The sequence below is a fragment of the Neophocaena asiaeorientalis genome, unplaced genomic scaffold (assembly GCF_003031525.2).
Source record: "Neophocaena asiaeorientalis asiaeorientalis breed wild unplaced genomic scaffold, Neophocaena_asiaeorientalis_V1.1 scaffold582, whole genome shotgun sequence".
Taxonomy (NCBI): Eukaryota; Metazoa; Chordata; class Mammalia; order Artiodactyla; family Phocoenidae; genus Neophocaena; species Neophocaena asiaeorientalis.
The window spans coordinates 259383-277370 of NW_020172996.1; the positions used below are offsets into that span (position 1 = coordinate 259383).

The 17988-nt window shown below is 43.4% G+C and overlaps 2 protein-coding genes across 3 annotated transcripts; both read left to right on the forward strand.

Annotated features, from left to right (window-relative positions):
* The first annotated feature begins 671 nt into the window (after nt 1-671).
* On the forward strand, nt 672-10733 carry LOC112397991 (zinc finger protein 256-like). Of its 2 annotated transcripts, XM_024742353.1 has the most exons (4): nt 672-908; nt 2178-2304; nt 2583-2678; nt 8560-10733. In XM_024742353.1, the coding sequence occupies exons 1-4, from the start codon at nt 876-878 to the stop codon at nt 10620-10622; spliced, it is 2319 nt and encodes a 772-aa protein (XP_024598121.1). In that variant the 5' UTR covers nt 672-875; the 3' UTR covers nt 10623-10733. The 2 variants fall into 2 exon arrangements, with proteins under 2 accessions (XP_024598121.1, XP_024598122.1); XM_024742354.1 differs by lacking the exon at nt 2583-2678.
* Nucleotides 10734-11243: 510 nt separating this feature from the next.
* On the forward strand, nt 11244-11987 carry LOC112397997 (zinc finger protein 551-like; the record flags this gene model as incomplete). The annotated part of the gene is given in 2 exon segments (XM_024742363.1): nt 11244-11419; nt 11421-11987. Coding segments are annotated over 2 exon segments (522 nt in total), but the record flags the coding sequence as incomplete, so codon positions are not given.
* Between the last annotated feature and the right edge of the window lie 6001 nt (nt 11988-17988).

Consider the following 17988-nt stretch of genomic DNA (forward strand, 5'->3'; position numbering starts at 1 on the left):
AACACAATTCTCATTCAATATTTTCTTGTCACCAAATAAATAAATGAGCTCAACACCCAAAAAAGTATAGTTAGGCCTAACTATATTTACAACACCACTCCCGCCATCACAGTAAAATCGGCCATGAGAAGATTGAAGGAATTGAAGGACCAGTAGAAACAGCACCATTTGAAACGCTGCTACCCTTTAATAAATGGGTTAATTTTTGTAACAAAAGTTAAATATATGTGTGTGTGTGTGTGTGTGTATAGTTAGGGGACACAATAGTTAACAATTCTAAAAAGGCCACAAAACTAAAAATTAGCTTTTATACAATTTAGGACATTTAGGTTGGCAGTTCCTATTTTACTTCCACTTCTGTTGATCCTGTTGATTTTTGTTTCCACTTCTGAAAATGACTGATAATACAAGCAAGGGAGCCGTTTTTTATGGGAACCAGCAGAGGCTCAGCTCCTGCTGGTCCACCTGCTTCAGGGGGCTGCAAAACTAACGCTCGGGTTGAACTGTATCAACTCGCTTCGCCGCGGCCCCCAGAAGGCCCCTGGCCGAGAGGCCGCAGTTACAAACCCACGACCAATCAGGGTGAGGAGTTCCCGCGCGTGCGCATCGTGTCGGGGCGGGACTTCCGGCGTCCTCCTTTCGGCGGTCATTTTCGCTTCCTTCTGGTCGGTTCGGCCTCGGAGTGTTGTGTCAGGTTCTAGGTGACGGGACCGAGAAAGTCCGAGAGGAGGGTCTGTCCCTGCTACTCAGGGGTGCGTCTGAGGCTCGGCGACGCAGCACGGGCTGCCCTGCGCCAGGCCCGGGAGAGTGACCGCCGTGCCCGCGTCTCGCCTCCTCTGTCGCAGCTCCCGGCCCCGCTCCGCCCAGGGAGTCCGATGGCTGTGGCTGCCCTGAGGGACCCGCCTGAGGTAAACACTCGTCCTCCGGCCCCTCACCGCCCTCACTGCACTAGACACTAAAGCCCCGAGTGCGGGACGCCTGCTCACGTACCCGCAGCCCAGGTCACGATGTCCAGGACGGTGAGGCGGCCTTGGGTGGGGCGTGGGCAAGGGTGACAGGCGGAGGGACCGGCAGGTGCAAAGGCTTGGAGGTCGGACTGAGCCAGGAGGATTCGGGAAACCTGGGGTGCATCTTATGACTGCAGTAAAGAGAGTGTGAGGTGGAATCACGCCTGGACCGGCAGAGAGAGAGGTTGTTCCTTTATTCTGAGGGACCTGGGAGTCACAGAGGGCTGTGAACGGACGAGGAACAGTGTATGTGAGGGCTTTAAAAGTTTTCAAAAAGCTGCTCAGAGAACGAACGGATTGGATTGGAATGGGGGTGACAAAGAGAGGCACAGGGAGTTGAGTCCTCGTCCAAGGTCACAGGATCTGATGAGAGGCAGCAGAGGTTAGTCAGCCTGAGGTCACTAGGTTCCAGGGCTGGGTGGGGATACAAGGGAGTCCTGCACACATGGAGCCCAGCCATGGTTGCCTTCCTTTTACGCCCAGGTTCTGAAGGTTGAAGAGGCACTTACGGAACCTATGTAAGGCAGGAGAGGGTGTCCCAGTCCCTCACTGGTTCTGGGTGGCTAATACTGAAACAGAGATCAGAAGCAAGGCAGGCAGGGCTTTTCCTGGCTTTGGGCTCCCTCAGAGAACTGGGATTGTACCAGATCATGTTTGAATTTGTTAAGCATTCTGTGGATGCCATGTTCCAAGTACCTGGGTGAGTCCAGAGAGATGCCTGTGATGTGGGGCAGGGAGGTGGTAGAGCTGTGGGAGTGCAACTGTGAGGTCTGAAGATGTGAAAGTGGTTTGGTCAACTGAATGACGTGCACATCAAGGGGAATTGTGAGCTGAGGGCCCACAGGACCTGGTGTTGGGGATTAAGGGTAAAGATGAGCCCATGTTTGGCTGTGTCTTGGAGGCACAATGTGGGAGACCTCAGGGGAATTACTTCGGGGGAGGGATGGGGCCCTGTAGGCCAGGCCCAGTGTTTAGATGGCGTTTATCCCCCCGGCCACCGCCTCTTGTGGCTGAGGGCTGAACACAGTGAGGAGAGATCAGGCATCATTGGCACCAGGCCTGACGTGGGGAGCTCTGATGTAGGATGACCATGGAATACATGTGTGAGGAGATGAATTGTGGGTCCTCAGAGAGAGAATGTTTATGTTTCATCTATCTCATTCATGACAGGGTGGTGTGACCTTTGAGGACATTGCCCTGTACTTCTCCTGGGAGGAATGGAAGCTCCTTGATGAGGCTCAGAGACGCCTGTACCATGATGTGATGCTGGAGAACTTTGCACTTATATCTTCACTGGGTAAGAGACTCACCCTCCCCAGTGACCTGGGCTAGGCTCTGTATCCTGCCTCACCCTCTCTTCTCCAAGGTGTGCTGTGTACTTCTCACATGTGGACCTTGGGCACTGTTTGTTTCCCCAGCTTTCTGGGTAGTTGCTGTGATAGGTAGGGCTGGGTTGTTTGCACTGCCCCCTTCTCTCCCCATAGCCCCAATACAGTCTGTACTCAACCCTCGTAGGGATGGATTTGAGGTCAGCAGTCTTGCAGTGAGGCTAATACTTGCCCTTTCCCTGGTCAGGTGGTGTATCCACGTCCATGGCACTTCTGTGTCCCAGGTTTTGTTCCTTTTTATCATCTGACATTTCGTTCTGCCTCCATATGCCAGGAATTGAAGGTATTGTCATGACCATTACTTACTTGGACCATGGGCTATTTTCCAAGGCTGTCCTTCATGGTTTTACTTGTAGTGTTTAGATCTCTTTTCTTTTTTCTTTTCTCCAGCTTATTGGGGTATAATTGACAAATAATACTGTATATATTTAAAGTGTACAGGGAGTTCCCTGGTCTAGTGGTTAGGATTCAGCACTTTCACTGCCGTGGCCTGGGTTCAGTTCCTGGTAGGAGAACTGAGATCCCACAAGCCGTGCATTGTGGCCAAAGAATAAAAAAAAGGTAAAACGTTAAAGTAAGTATACAGTGTCATGATTATATATATACACACACACACATTGTGAAATGATAACTACAATCAAGTTAATTAACACATCCAGTACCTCACATATTATATTTACATTTCCTGTGTGTGTGAGAACCCTTAAGATCTACTTTCTTAGCACATTTGAAGTATACCATACAGCATTATTAAGTATAGGCTCCATGCTGTATTAGATCTTCAGAGCTTTTTCATCTTATAACTGACCAACATCTCCCCATTTCCCCTAGACCTGAGCCCCTGGCCTTCTACTCTTTGTTGCTATGGGTTCAACTATTTTTTTTTTCAAGATTCCATATATAAGTTTTAGCATACAGTATTTATCTTTCTCTGGCTTATTTCACTTTGCATTATGCCCTCCAGGTTCATCAGTGTTGTCACAAATGCATGATTTCCCTTTTTGTGGCTGAATAATACCCCACTGCATATAAATACCAGGCTTTGTTTACCCACTCATCTGTAGACAGATACAGGCATATTGCAGGTTTTGTTCCAGACCACCACAGTAAAGTGAGTATCACAATAAAGCAAGTCACACAGACTTTTGGTTTCCCAGTGCATATGAATATTATGTTTACATTGTACAGAGCCTGTTAGTGTGCAGTAGCCTTATGTCTAAATAAACAACGTGTATAACTTAGCTAAAAAATACTTTATTGCTAAAATAATGTTAACCATCATCTGAGTTGTATCTTTTTGTTGATGGAGGTTCCTGCCTTGATTTTGACTAATCAGGGTGCTGACTCATCAAGTTACTGAAGGTTTCGGTGGCTTTGGTAATTTTTTTAAATAATATAACAATGAAGGTTGCCACATTGATGGACTCTTCTTTCATGAATGACTTCTCTGTAGCTTGCGATGCTGTTTGATAGCATTTTAAAACAGTAGAACTTCTTTCAAAATTGGAGTCAATCTTCTCAAACCCTACCGTTGTTGCTTTATGAACTAAGTTTATGTAATATTTTAAAGCATTTGTCATCATTTCAACAACCTGCACAACATCTTCACCAGGAGTACATTCCATCTCAAGAAACCACTTTCTTTTCTCATCCATAAGAAACAACTCTTCATCTGTTAAATTTTTCTCCTGAGATTACAGCAATTCAGCGATCTTCCAGCTCTACTTCTACTTCTCTTTCTTTTTCCACAACATCTGCAGTTACTTCCTCCACTGAAGTCCTGAACCCCTCAAAGTCATCCAGAGAGTTGGAATCAAGTTTTTCCCAACTCCTGTTAATGTTGATATTTTGACCTCTTCCCATGATTCACAGCTGTTCTTAATGGCATCTAGATTGGTGAATCCTTTCCAGAAGGTTTTCAATTTACTTTGCCCCGATCCATTAGAGGAATTACTATCTATGGCAGCTGTAGCCTTATGAAATGTATTTCTTAAGACTTGACAGTGTAAACTACTTGATCCATGGGCTACAGAATGGATGTTGTAGTAGTAGACATGAAAACAACATTAATTTTATATATGTCCATCAGAGCTCTTGGGTGACCAGCTGCATTGTCAGTGAGCAGTAATATTTTGAAAACAATCTTTTTTTCAGAGCAGTAGGCCTCAACAGTAGTCTTAAAATATTCAGTAAACCATGTTATGAGGAGACGTGCTGACATCCAGGCTTTGTTGTTCCATTTATAAAATACATGCAGAGTAGATTTAGCAGAACTGTTAAGGGCCTAAGATTTTCAGAATGATAAATGAGCACTGGCTTCAACTTCTAGTCACCAGCCTCATTACCCCTAATAAGAGAGTCAGCCTGTCCTTTGAAGCTTTGAAGCCAGGCATTGACTTCTCCTCTCTAACTGTGAAAGTCCTAGATGTCATCTTCTTCCAACATAAGACTGTTTCATCTACATTAAAAATGTTTAGTGTAGCCACGTTCATTAATTATCTTAGCTAGATCATCTGGATAACTTTGGTATAGCTTCTACATCAGCACTTGCTGCTTCACCGTGTGCTTTTTTTTCACCTTGTACTTTTATTTTCTGGAGACGGCTTCTTTCCTTAAATCTCATGAACCAACCTATGGTAGCTTCAGAACTTTTTTTTTTTTTTTTGCAGCTCTCACCTCTCTCAGCCATCACAGAATTGGAGAGAGTTAGGGCCTGACTCTGGATTAGGCTTTGGCTTAAGGGAATGTGTGGCTGGCTTGATGTTGAATACAGATCACTAAAACTTTCTCCATATCAACAATAAGGCTCTTTTGCTTTCTTATTTGTGTGTTCACTAGAGTAGCACTTTTAATTTACTTCAAGAACTTTTCCTTTGTATTTATTGATACAACTTGGTTAATACTGTTTGGTCCAAGAAGCCTGGCTTTCAGCCTATCTTGGCTTTTGACTTGCCTTCCTCACTAAGCTTAATCATTTCCAGCTTTTGATTTAAAGTGAAAGATGTGTGATCCTTCATTTTACTTGAGCACTTAGAGGCTATTGTAGGATTATTAATTAGCTTAACTTCAGTATTGTTACATCTCAGGTAAGAGGGAGGCTTGGGGACAGGGAGAGAGATGGATTGGACAGTTGGTAGAGCAGCCAGAACACGTATAATGTTTATCTATTAAGTTTCCTGTCTTATATGGGTACAGTTTGTGGCACCCCAAAACAAAGATCACTGATCACAGATCACCATAACAAATGTAATAATAATGAAAAAGTTTCAAATATCGCAAAAAGTACCAAAATGTGATGCACAGACACAAAGTGAGCAAATGCTGTTAGAAAACTGGTGCAAATAGGCTTGCTTGACACAGGGTTACTGGAAACCTTCAATTTGAAAAAAAATGTGTTATCTTTGAAGCAGATTAAAACAAGGTATGGCTGTATTTAGGTTGTTTCTAAACCTGGGCTATTGTGAATAATGCTGAAATGAACATGGGGGTGCAAATACCTCTTTGAGGTATGGATTTTGTTTCCTCTGGATATACACATAGAATTGGGATTTTTGGACCATATAGTAGTTCTTTTTTCAATTTTTAAGAAATTGCATAGTTTTCCCTAATGGCTGTACCGATTTACAGTCCTACCAACAATGTAGAAGGCTTTCCTTTTCTTCACATCCTCGCGAACACCTATCTCTTGTCTTTTTTCTTTTTTTTTTTTGCGGTACGCGGGCCTCTCACTGTTGTGCCCTCTCCTGTTGTGGAGCACAGGCTCCGGACACGCAGGCTCAGTGGCCATGGCTCACGGGCCCAGCCACTCCGTTGCACGTGGGATCCTCCCGGACCGGGGCACGAAACCCGTGTCCCCTGCATTGGCAGGTGGACTCTGAACCACTGCGCCACCAGGGAAGCCCATCTCTTGTCTTTTTGATAGTAGTATTCCAAACAGGTGTGAGGTGATACCTCATTGTGGTTTGGACTTGCATTCACCTGATGTTAGTGATGTTGAGCACCTTTTCATGTACCTGATGACCATTTGTATGTCTTTGGATAAATATCTATTCAGGTCCTTTGCCCATTTTTAATTGGATTCTTTCGTTTTTTATTGTTGAATTGTATGAGTTCTTATATTTTCTAAATATTAACCCGTTATCAGATAAACCCTTCACAAATATTTTCTCCTTTTCCTTAGGTTGTGTTTTCATTTTGTTTCCCTTGTTGTTCAGGTTTTTGGCTTGATATACTCCCACTTGTTTATTTTTACTTTCATTGCTTGTGCTATGGTGTCATCCAAAAAAATCATTGCCAACACCAGTGTAAAGGAGATTTTTCTCTGCGTTTTCTCCTAAATGTTTTACAATTTTAGTCTTACATTTAAATTTTTTAATCCAATTCAAGTTAATTTTTGTGAATGGTGTAAGATAAGGGTCTACTTTTCTTTTTTTTTTGCATGTGGATATCTAGTGTTCCCATCACCAATTATGGAGGAGACTGTCCTTTATCCATTGTGTGTTCTTGAGGTGCCTATCAAAGATGAGTTATATAAGTGTGCCTTTATTTCTGGGCTCTCTATTCTGTTCCATTGGTCTATGTGTCTCTTTTTATACCAGTGTCATCATGTGCTAATTACCATAGCTTTGTAATATTTTGAAATCAGGAAGTGTGATGCCTCTAGCTTTGTCCTTCTTTCTCAAGATTGCTTTGACTATTTGGGATTTTTTGTGCTGCCATACAAATTTTAGGATTGTTTATTTCTTTGGAAAATGTCATTGGACTTTTGATATGGACTGTTTTCAGTCTGTAAGTTGCTCTTAGTAAAATTAACAGTATTCTTCCAATTTAAGAACACTGGATGTCTTTCCATTTATTTGTGTTTTCTTCGTTTTTTTCCATCGTTGTCTTATAGTTTTCAGAACACAGATATTTCATTGTTAGTTTATAGAAATGCAACTGCTTTTTGCATATTGATTTTGTATCCTGCAGCTTTACTGATATTGTTTAATAGTTCTAACAGATTTGGGTGGGAGGAGTCCCTGGGGTTTTCTATATAAGAGCATACCTACTGCAAACACAGACAGTTTTACTTATTTTGTGATTTTGATGCCTTTTTTTTTTTTTCTTCTGATAACTATGTGTTCTGGCTAGGCCTTCCAGAACTGTGTTGAATAGAAATGTGGACAGTGGGCATCTTTGGCTTGTTCTGGATTTCAGAGGAAAGGCTTTTAGTTTTTAAACTTTGAGTATAATATTAGTGTGGTCTTATTGTGTATGGGTTTATCGTATTGAGATACATTCCTTCTATACCTAATTTGTTGAGAGGTTTTAACATGAAACTATCCTCAATTTGTTTAGTGCTTTTTCTGCATTTTTTGAGACATTCATATGATTTTTATCCTTCATTCTGTTAATATGGTAAGTCATGTTTTTTGACTTGTATATGAGGAACTATCCTCGCATCCCAGGGATAAATCATACTTGATAATGATAATAATGTAAGATTCTTCTTCTGCAGTAAAAACACCAAGTCTTAACCACTGGATGACTGCCAGGGAGTTACCTAAATTTTTTTATTATTATTCAATAGTGTAAGATTCTTGAACGTGCTGTTGAGTATTTATTAGGAATTTCTCATTCTATGGTCACCAAGGAGTTTGGCCCGTAATTTTCCTTTCTTGTAGTTTGCATATCTTGCTTTTGTATCAGGGTAATGCTAGCCTCAGAAATTGAGTTTTGAAATGTTTCTTCTTAAGTGTTTTGGAAGAGTTGAGGAAGGATTGACATTAATTCTTCTTAAAATCTTTGGTAGAATTCACCAGTGAATCTATCTCATCCTGGACTTTTCTTTGTTGGGAGATTTTTTTTTATTAATGATTCAGGTTCCTTACTTGTTATTGGTCTATTCATATTTTTTATTTCTTCATGACTCGTTGGTAGGTTGTCTGTTTCAAAGAATTTATCCGTTTCTTCTAGTTTATCCACTTTGTTGGTATTTAATTGTTCATAGTAGTTTCTTATGACCTTTTTATAAGTAGCCACTTCCCCAATGGAATTTCAAATCTCTTGTGTGGAAGAGCATCCCACTGACTCATTCTTAGATGTGACACATCCATTTATGATGATGTTGCCTCCTTCCTATAAAGTTAACGTGTACTTCACCAGCATTTATTTGCATTCAGGTTGCTGCTGTGGAGCAGAGGATGCCGAAGCACCCTTTCAACGAAGCATTTCTATAAGCATGTCACAGGCCAGGACTCACAGGGAAGGCTCATTTTCCCAGAAGAGCCACCCCTGTAAGAAGTGTAGTCTGATCTTGAGAGGTGTTTTTCACTTGGCTGAGCATGAAGAAACACAACACAGCCAGAAAGTGTTCGGGTGTAGAATATGTATGAAACGATATCATTTTAGTGCAAACCTCCAGAAACACCAGAAACAGGATATGGAAGAGAAATCCTTCAGAAACGCTGTAGTCAGGGCCTTGTTTGTGAAGAGCTTCAAATGCCATGTGTCAAGGAAGCCCTTTACCTGTGAGGAAGTAGGGAAAGATTTTCTGGCCACCTTGGGACATCTCCAGCAACAGATCACTCACACCAGGGAGAAGCCAAACAAGATTGCCCAGCGTGAGGCAACTTTACAAAGCAGAGAAAGTCATTACAGCTGGGGAGAATTCAAGAAAGCCTTCAGTCCGAAACGTGCACTTGTTCAGAACCAGGGTGTCCACCCTGGAAGACATTGTTTTGTGTGCAGTGAATGTGGGAAGACATTCAGGTACAAACCCTCATTTGTTGTGCACCAGAGAGTGCATACTGGAGAAAGGCTTCATGTGTGTCGTGAATGTGGAAAATCTTTCAGGCGAACCTCAACCCTCAATCTGCATCGAAGAATTCACACTGAAACAATGCAGTACAAGTGCAGCAAATGTGGGAAATCCTTTAACCAAAACTTTGTCCTTATTTATCCCTGGAGGAGACACATTGGAGAAAATTGTTACTTGTGCAGTGAATGTGCGCAGTTTCCTAGCTGTAGATCCATCCTAATTCGACAACGGACAATTCACACTGGAGAAAGGCGTTATGAGTGTACTCAATGTGGGATATCTTTTAGACGAAAATTTTACCTCATCGTACACTGGAGGGTTCACACAGGAGAAAGGCCTTACGATTGCAGTGAGTGTGGGAACTCTTTTACCAATAGCTCGGTGCTTGTCCTACACCAGCGGGTACATAAAGGGGAAAGGCCTTTTGCTTGCAGTGAATGTGGGAAATCTTTTACCAATAGCTCGATACTCATTCTCCACCGGAGAGTTCACACAGGAAAAAGGCCTTATGAGTGCAGTGAGTGTTGGAAATCCTTTAGTCATCAATCTTACCTCACTCAACACTGGAAGGTTCATAGTGGAAAAAGGCCTTATGAATGCATTGAATGTGGGAAATCTTTTATGTCTCGCCGTGGCCTCAATTATCATCAGAGAGTTCACACTGGATCAAGGCCTTATGAATGTAGTGAATGTGGGAAGTCTTTTACCTCTCACTCTGGCCTTCGTTATCATCAGAGAGTTCACACAGGAGAAAGGCCTTATGAGTGCAGTGAGTGTGGAAAATGTTTTACCTCCAGCTCTGCCCTGTGTTATCATCAGAAGACTCATGCTGGAGATAGGCCTTATGAGTGCACTGTATGTGGGAAATGTTTTTCCTCTGGTTCCACCCTCAGTAATCATCAGAGAGTTCACACTGGAGAAAGGCCTTATGTGTGCAGTCAATGTGGGAAATCTTTTTTCTCTAGTTCCAACCTCAGTAATCATCAGAGAATTCACACAGGAGAAAGGCCTTATGTGTGCAGTGAATGTGGGAAATCCTTTATCCAAAGGTGCTCCCTTCTTAAACACCAGAGAGTTCACACAGGAGAAAGGCCTTATGTGTGCAGTGCATGTGGGAAATCCTTCACCCAAAGATGTCACTTTATTATACACCAGAGAGTTCACACTGGAGAAAGGCCTTACAAGTGCAGTGAATGTGGGAAATCTTTTTCCACTAGTTACAACCTCAGTAATCATCAGAGAATTCACACAGGGGAAAGGCCTTATTTGTGCAGTGAATGTGGGAAATCGTTTATTCAAAGATCTTACCTTCTTATACACCAGAGAGTTCACACGGGAGAAAGGCCTTATAAGTGTAATGAATGTGGGAAATCTTTTACCACTAGGAGGAACCTTCATTATCATCAGGGAGTTCACACTGGATAAAGGCCTTATGAGTGCAGTGAATGTGGGAAGTCTTATATCTATAGTTCCATCCTCCAGGATCATCAGAGAATTCATGTAATCAAAAGGTCTTATTGGGGCTTCCCTGGTGGCTCAGTGGTTAAGAATCCGCCTGCCAATGCAGGGGACATGGGTTCAAACCCTGGTCTGGGAAGATCCCACATGCCGTGAAGCAACTAAGCCTGTGCATCACAACTCTTGAGCCTGCGTCTAGAGCCCATGAGCCACAACTACTGAAGCCCAGATGCCTAGAGCCTGTGCTCCACAATGAAGAGTAGCCCCCACTTGCCACAACTAGAGAAAGCCCACACCCAGCAACAAAGACCCAACTCAGCCATAAATTTAAAAAAAAGAATAATAAATATTTTTAAAAAGGTCTTATGAATGCACTGTATAAGGAAAATCGTTTAGGGCAAATTCTTATCTCACTGAAAACTGTAGAGTTCACAATGCAGTAAAGCCTTTATGCATGCAGTGAATGTGATAAATCTTTTTCATCTAGGTCCAGACTTTGTTATCATCAGAGTGTTACGATCAGAACAGGGTCAAGGCTTTATGAGTGCAGTGAATGTGAGAAATCTTTTATCCAAAGATGTCACCTAATACACCAGAGTTCACACAGGAGAAAGACTTTATCAGTGTAGTGACTGTGAGAAATCTTTTACTACTAGGTGTGGCCTATGTGATTATCTGAGAGTTCACACTGGAGAAAAGCCTTATGAGTGCAGTGAATGTGGGAAATCTTTTTCATCTAGGTCTGGTTTCCATTAACATCAGAGTTCACACAGGATCAAGGCCAAATGAGTGTAGTGAATGTGGGAAATCTTTTATTTGTAGTTCCATTCTCCATGAACATCAGAGAATTCACACTAACAAAAGGCCTTATGAATGCACTGAAAGTGGGGAGTCCTTTAGGGCAAATTCTTATCTAATTGAACACTGTAGAGGTCATACTGGAGAAAAGATTTATAAATGCAGTGAATGTGGGAAGTCTTTTTTGTCTAAGTCCGGCCTCCATTATCATCAGAGAGTTCACACAGGATTGAGGCCATATGAGGGTAGTGAACGTGGGAAATCTTTTCCCCAGAGCTCTGCAGTCCTTCACCATCAGTGTTCACAGAGGTGAAAGGCCTCAAGTGTCTGGTGAATGTGGGTAAATCCTTTACCTCTAGTTCCACCCTTTATTCATATCAGAGAGTTCACAGGAAAAGTCCTATTCGTGCCAAGAATTTGGGAAATCCTTTCCTAAAGAACTTTCCTGGGGCTTCCCTGGTGGTGCAGTGGTTGAGAGTCCTCCTGCCATGCAGGGGACATGGGTTCGTACCCCGGTCAGGGAAGATCCCACATGCCATGGAGATGCTAGGCCCGTGAGCCATGGCCACTGAGCCTATGTGTCCGGAGCCTGTGCTCCGCAACGGGAGAGGCCCGTGTACCGCAAAAAAAAAAAAAAATTTCCTCATTATACATGGTAGAATTTACACTGGAGAAAGGCCTTGAACATGCAAAGAAATGTGCAATTTTCTAGTTCAGGGTAATGACGTTGGAAGAAACTGAGGAGCCACCCATCTGAATTCAGTCTCATATATCCAGTTTTCCACAGGGGGAGATACCCCTTAAGTTTCAGTTACGTGGGAAGCATGTGTGGCTATATTGCCCTTTGTAATCTGTCCAGGGCTTTCCCCAGATTTATGTCACTGACCATTTCTGTGGCCATTTTACCTCTATCACCTGGAAGGTCCACACCATGGGCATCAGTCACCAGCCCAGTGTGCTCAGGGAAACTGACCTCTGTTCTTCCAAGTGTTGGAGCAAACCAGGAGTAGTAGCCCAGTCCCTTTGGGGTTGGTGTTCCCCTCTCTCTGACTACGTGTACAAAAGCCTGAAGTAATGTTGGCCCTGAGAACGTCATATGAATTCAGCTGACAATGTGCAGAGAAGGACAATATTTTCCAGGGACATGTTCTCAAATGCTCAGTTTTTCCGTCTAGCAAGTCACCAGCCCAAACTGTGTGCCACACATTGTTTTGGTTTGTATAATATGGATGCCTTACTGTTTAAGGCCTACTTTGTTTTTGGAGTTCTTTGTACTGCTAGAGGTTTTTTATAAGGAGATTTGGGCTCCACAGGCATGGGCCTCAGGGAGGATAGTATGATGGCAAAAATTGGCTTGCCATTTTTGGTCAAATTTGCATTGGTGCCAATGAAGTTGTAGGAGAGAGGGCAGGGCTTTTTGGTCCTCATTTGAAGCCTGGGTGCTGTGAGTTTTAGGAGACTCAGACATCACCCTCAAGAGGAGTAAGATGTGACAATCTCAAGTTCTTGGAACAGCATGAATTTTTTCCCCTGTTCACAGGGGATATCACGAGAGATGTCAGCACTGTTGAGAGGATTCTCCTCCCTTGGTTTTGCAAAGAGCATGTGCCCTGATGTCCCAAATTCCATGGGTGACAGTCACTGGTTGTAAGACTATAGGGGTCAGGGGAAACTGAAACTGATACAGAAACTGGGTTAGTAGGGAGCAGAGGCGACAGCAGCCAGCTCATTGGAATGTGCCCCTTCTAAAAGTGCATCTACCGATGTGTTTGTGACGATGACCTATGTGCAGGATCAGCGTGTACACAAATCTCAGGACCTTCAGGCATGTTTATCTTGTGTAGCTGAGGTCATTGTCAGAGAAGACAATTGGAAAGTTTTGTGGATTTTTGTAACCTCCCTGCAATGTTCGCCTCAATGCCGTTGCTGCACAGGCAGAAAAAAGAAAAGTAGAGGAAAGTAGTCCAGGGATGTGGCTCTTGTGAGCCAGCCAACATTCCTGTTGACTGAAGTGGAAATGTCCTTTATTACTCGCCAGTGTTTGCTGCCACTGAGGCAAGACTGGCACCCAGAGGGCATGACAAAAAGATGGTGGAGTCACTATAGGGCTGTCAAATCTATTTTCCAAAAAAGTGGGGCATACAGATTTTGTTTATCTTAATGTGTTTTTTTTAAAGCTTTATTTAGGTGTAATTTACATGTAGTAAAGTACACATATTTAGAGTGAAGTATTTGGTAAATATTGACATACACATGATACCTGTGAAAACATCATCACAGTCATGGTAATGACCATATCTGTCACCATGTATTTGCCTGATGTCCTTTTGCAGTCTCTGTGTCCCTACCCTTTACAGCCCTCCAAGCCCCCATTGATTTATTTTCCATTAGAATAGATACGTTTATGTTTTCTATAATTTATATGATGGAATCCTTAAATGTTTACTCTCTTTTTTCTGGTTTCTTTTATATTTTATAATTATTTTGTTATTTGATGTTATATTTGTTATACAGATGTTATGTGAGTAGTTCATCCCTCCCTTTTATGTTCTTTTTTGGTTCAGTACTCTTATCTTTAGATATACTGCTATTTATCCATTCACTTGTTTATGTACATTTTGGGTATTTCCAGATTTTGACTGTAGAAAATAAACTGGTGCAAACATTTGTGTACAGTTCTTAATATGGATATTTGTTTCATTTATCTTTTGTTCAAAAAATTAGATTGCAGTGTCTGAATCATGAGGTAGGTGACTATTTAACTTTTGAAGAAACTAACAAATTCTGACTAAATAATTGTGTTTTTTACATTTTTACCAGCACTGTATGAGGGTTCCATTTTCTCCATATCCTAGTGAATACTTATTTGGTCAGTCGTTTTTAATTTTAACCCTTTTAATAAGTTTGTTACTCTGTCTCACTGTTGTTTTCATTGTATTTCCATAAGAATTCATGATTAGCATTTTTTCAGATGTTTGATCCCTTTTGTCATTTTCTCTCTTTTGTAAAATATCCATTTTTATCTTCTATTTTATGAACTTTGGCTATATTCTTTCTTTTTTTTTAACAAGTAGGACATTGAAACAACAAAGATGTGTATTGGAGTGTCATCCATTTTCACTTGTTGAATAATGTGACTGTTTTATGGAAGAAAAGCTTTCAGTACTGGAAGGGCATGCCCTGAGTTTTTTCAGTTTTTTTGTTATGCACGGTGTAATGGACACATGTTACCATACACTTTTAAGATTAATTTGCCCTGGGAATTCCCTGATGGTCTAGTGGTTAGGACTCTGCTAGGGCCTGGGTTCAATCCCTGGTCTGGGAACTAAGATCCCACAAGCCACTCAGTGCAGCCAAGGGGAAAAGAAGAAAAAGATTAATCTACCCTAATATGTTGTCCATCACTTTCTGAAGTCCAGACAGTGAATAATGACCTTGCTTTGTAGTGTTTGTCCATTTTCCTGCTCCTTTATGGGGGTTGGTAGGTTGGAGCCAGACTCTTAGATAGACTAAATGACATCAGGATGAACAGTACATTCTTTGAGTCTCCAAAGCCCGATATGGAGAGAGCTAGAAGGGCAGGGATCAGACTCTCCAAGCCTGGGTCAGGCAACCTGGGTTTGTAGCCCAGATGTTGGATTCACATCCTGGATCCTGTTGCCTTGACTCACAGATAAATGAGTCACCTACCTTCTCTCCTCCCCAACCCTCTGTAAACAGGGATAAGGAGCGTCTTGTCCCCTGGCCTTTAGATGAGCTGCAGAGCCAAGGCTCCCATTCCCCGTGAGGTGGGTACGCCTGTGGTGACACACCGAGCCCAGCCACCCTGCGCTCCTCCTGACTAGCGGCCCGAGCTGATGACGTGGAGCCACCCTCAGGAGGCCAGTGCTGCAGGGCACTGAGGTCTCACGTGGGTTTCCCACCAGAGAATCTTTAGGTGACTTGTTGGAACTCCTTCAGGTTCAGTTCCTGACGGATGTACAGGCAATGATGGCATTTAACTTGTTCTTTGTGAGGACCAATAAAAGGAAGAGACTGGCACTTCCCTGGAGGTACAATGGTTAAGACTCCGTGCTTCCCCTGTAGGGCGCACGGGTTTGATCCCTGGTCGGGGAACTAAGATCCGACCTGCAGTGCGATGCGGCCAAAAAAAAAAAGAGACCAAAGAGGCAGACCACTCAATATAAGTAGGTGGCAGTTTTAATGGGCAAGGGAACTTATGAGGCTTGTCTTGGGTCTTGGCTACAAGATGTGTGGTTTTCCCCATACACCCACAAGATCTTTCTTTTTATTCTTCCTTTCCTTCCTTCCTTCCTTCCTTTTTTTTCATGCATGCTGTGCCAGGTCTTAGTTGTGGCATGTGGGATCTAGTTCCCTGACCAGGGATCGAACCTGACACCGTGCATTGGGAACGCAGAGTCTTAGCCACTGGACCACCAGGGAAGTCCCCACCCACCAAATCTTAAAAGTTAGTATGGACGCCCTAACTGGATTCAGCCACATACACTGTCTAGATAGTCTCAACACCACATTTCTGTCTGAAGACTGTATCCTTGGAGCAGCTTCTGGAAGTGGAGAAGGCAAGTGAATGCACATTACAAGGACAGCAGAGTGACTGAGGGGCCTCCTGTTGCCCAGGTCCAGTCTGGGGATCACCCAGCAGTCACGTCTTCTCAATGACCTCCTCCTACACTACCCACTACCCCGTGACCGGCTCTGCAATCTCCCGAGCTCCCCTCTTCCACAGCTTGCCCACATCCGTCGGCCATGGCTTTCTGTTGCATGGAGGTGGCTCATTTGGCAGATACCTGGCTGTGCTGAAGGCAGATACCTAAGCAGTAGTAGAGGCACAGGCAAGAAGAAACAGACTGACAGTGTTTCCAAACTCAGTGTCATGTTTTTCCACCAAGAACTCGTGAAAGTTGGCCTCTGTCATCGTGTGACTTCAATATGACGTTAGCCGACTCATGGGGTATGAACATGCCACATTCTGTAGTTAATGGTGCACGTGCCTCCTTGAGTGGTAGTAGTAACGTCCATGGCCTTCCTACTTTGGAGGACAGCTTTTCTGTTTAGAGATATTTGAATTTTCAATAAAGACAGGCTTTGTTGGCTGTCATTTGAGGCTGTCTGGGTGGATTTTCTAAGAGCTGCTATGTGTGCTTTAACACCTTCCAGGCCGATGGAGGCGGATCACACCAGTGGGAAACAGAATGTACCCACCTAGAATTGTGGAGAGGGAGGTTAGCAACTGTTCCTGTGGGGTGGATTCTCCCCTGTGCCCAGGGAAAACCCAGGGTACAGCAACCTGCCACCCAGGTGGAAGCCATGGCCAAAGATTAGTGCCACACAACCATCAGGTCCCATTTAGGGCCACCCAGTGAATACTTGGCCAGTGCAACAAGTCAGTGACAATCTAGTTGCTGTACTTCAATATGATGGCGTGATTGCACAGTTCCAGTGATATCCATCCCCTATCCCTGGCCTCATTAGGTTGGTTCTGTTTAGATTTTTCTGTTCCAGCATAGGGCTGTCTGGGTGCTCAGATGTCCATAACCTGGGGTAAGTCACATAAACCCCTCCCATTCTGCACACAGCCACCCATGGCACTAATAATGTGTTATTGTTGTTTTAAATGATACTTGCAGTCGGTTTGACAGGCTGCCTGTGTAGTTTGACAGAAAAAGAATACTCTTACCCATTGTCATGGGTCGTGTATGCCAAAGTCCAGGTCTCTGAATCAGTATTGATAATGTCAGATTGTTGACCTGAAACAAATAGACTGTCAGATATTTCTTCAATAAAGATGGGATTAAGGACTTCCCCGGTGGTCCAGTGGTTAAGAATCCGCCTGCCAATGCAGGGGACACAGGTTCGATCCTGGTCGGGGAACTAAGATCCCACATGCCACGGGGCAACTAAGCCCGTGCACTCTGGAGCCCCCAACACCACAATTAGAGAAACCCTCATGCTGCAGTGAAGATCCTGCATGCCACAACTGAGACCTGACGCAGCCAAATAAATAAATTAAAAAAAATAAAGATGGGCTTATTTGGGATCAGCAGAGAGTTACAAATCAGGGTCCATAACTATGGCAAGGCACATGCTATTTCCTGCATGGCAAGGGCAGGGGAACACTGTTTTAAAAAAATTATTTTATTTATTTTTGGCTGCATTGTGTCTTTGTTGCACATTGTGTGTGGGTTTTCTCTAGTTGCGGCGAGCGGGGGCTACTCTATTGCAGTGTGCGGGCTTCTCATTGCAGTGGCTTCTCTTGTGGAGCACGGGCTCTAGGCACACAGGCTTCAGTGGTTGTGGCACCTGGGCTCAGTAGTTGTGGCTTGCGGGTTCTAGAGTGCAGGCTCAGTAGTTGTGGCGCACGGGCTTAGTAGCTCCGCAGCATGTGGGATCTTCTTGGACCAGGGCTCAAACCCGTGTCCCCTGCATTGGCAGGCGGATTCTTAGCCACTGAGCCACGAGGGTAGCCCCGGAACACTTTTATAGACAGGAAAAGGGTGTTGGGAGGGCTGTAGTA

Excerpts from the sequence above, each read along its gene's own strand:
- LOC112397991 (XM_024742353.1), top strand. The coding sequence starts at position 876 with ATGGCTGTGGCTGCCCTGAGGGACCCGCCTGAG. Across the intron at positions 909-2,177 it reads CCCTGAGGGACCCGCCTGAG|GGTGGTGTGACCTTTGAGGA; the intron begins GTAAACACTCGT and ends CATTCATGACAG. Across the intron at positions 2,679-8,559 it reads CCATATGCCAGGAATTGAAG|GTTGCTGCTGTGGAGCAGAG; the intron begins GTATTGTCATGA and ends ATTTGCATTCAG.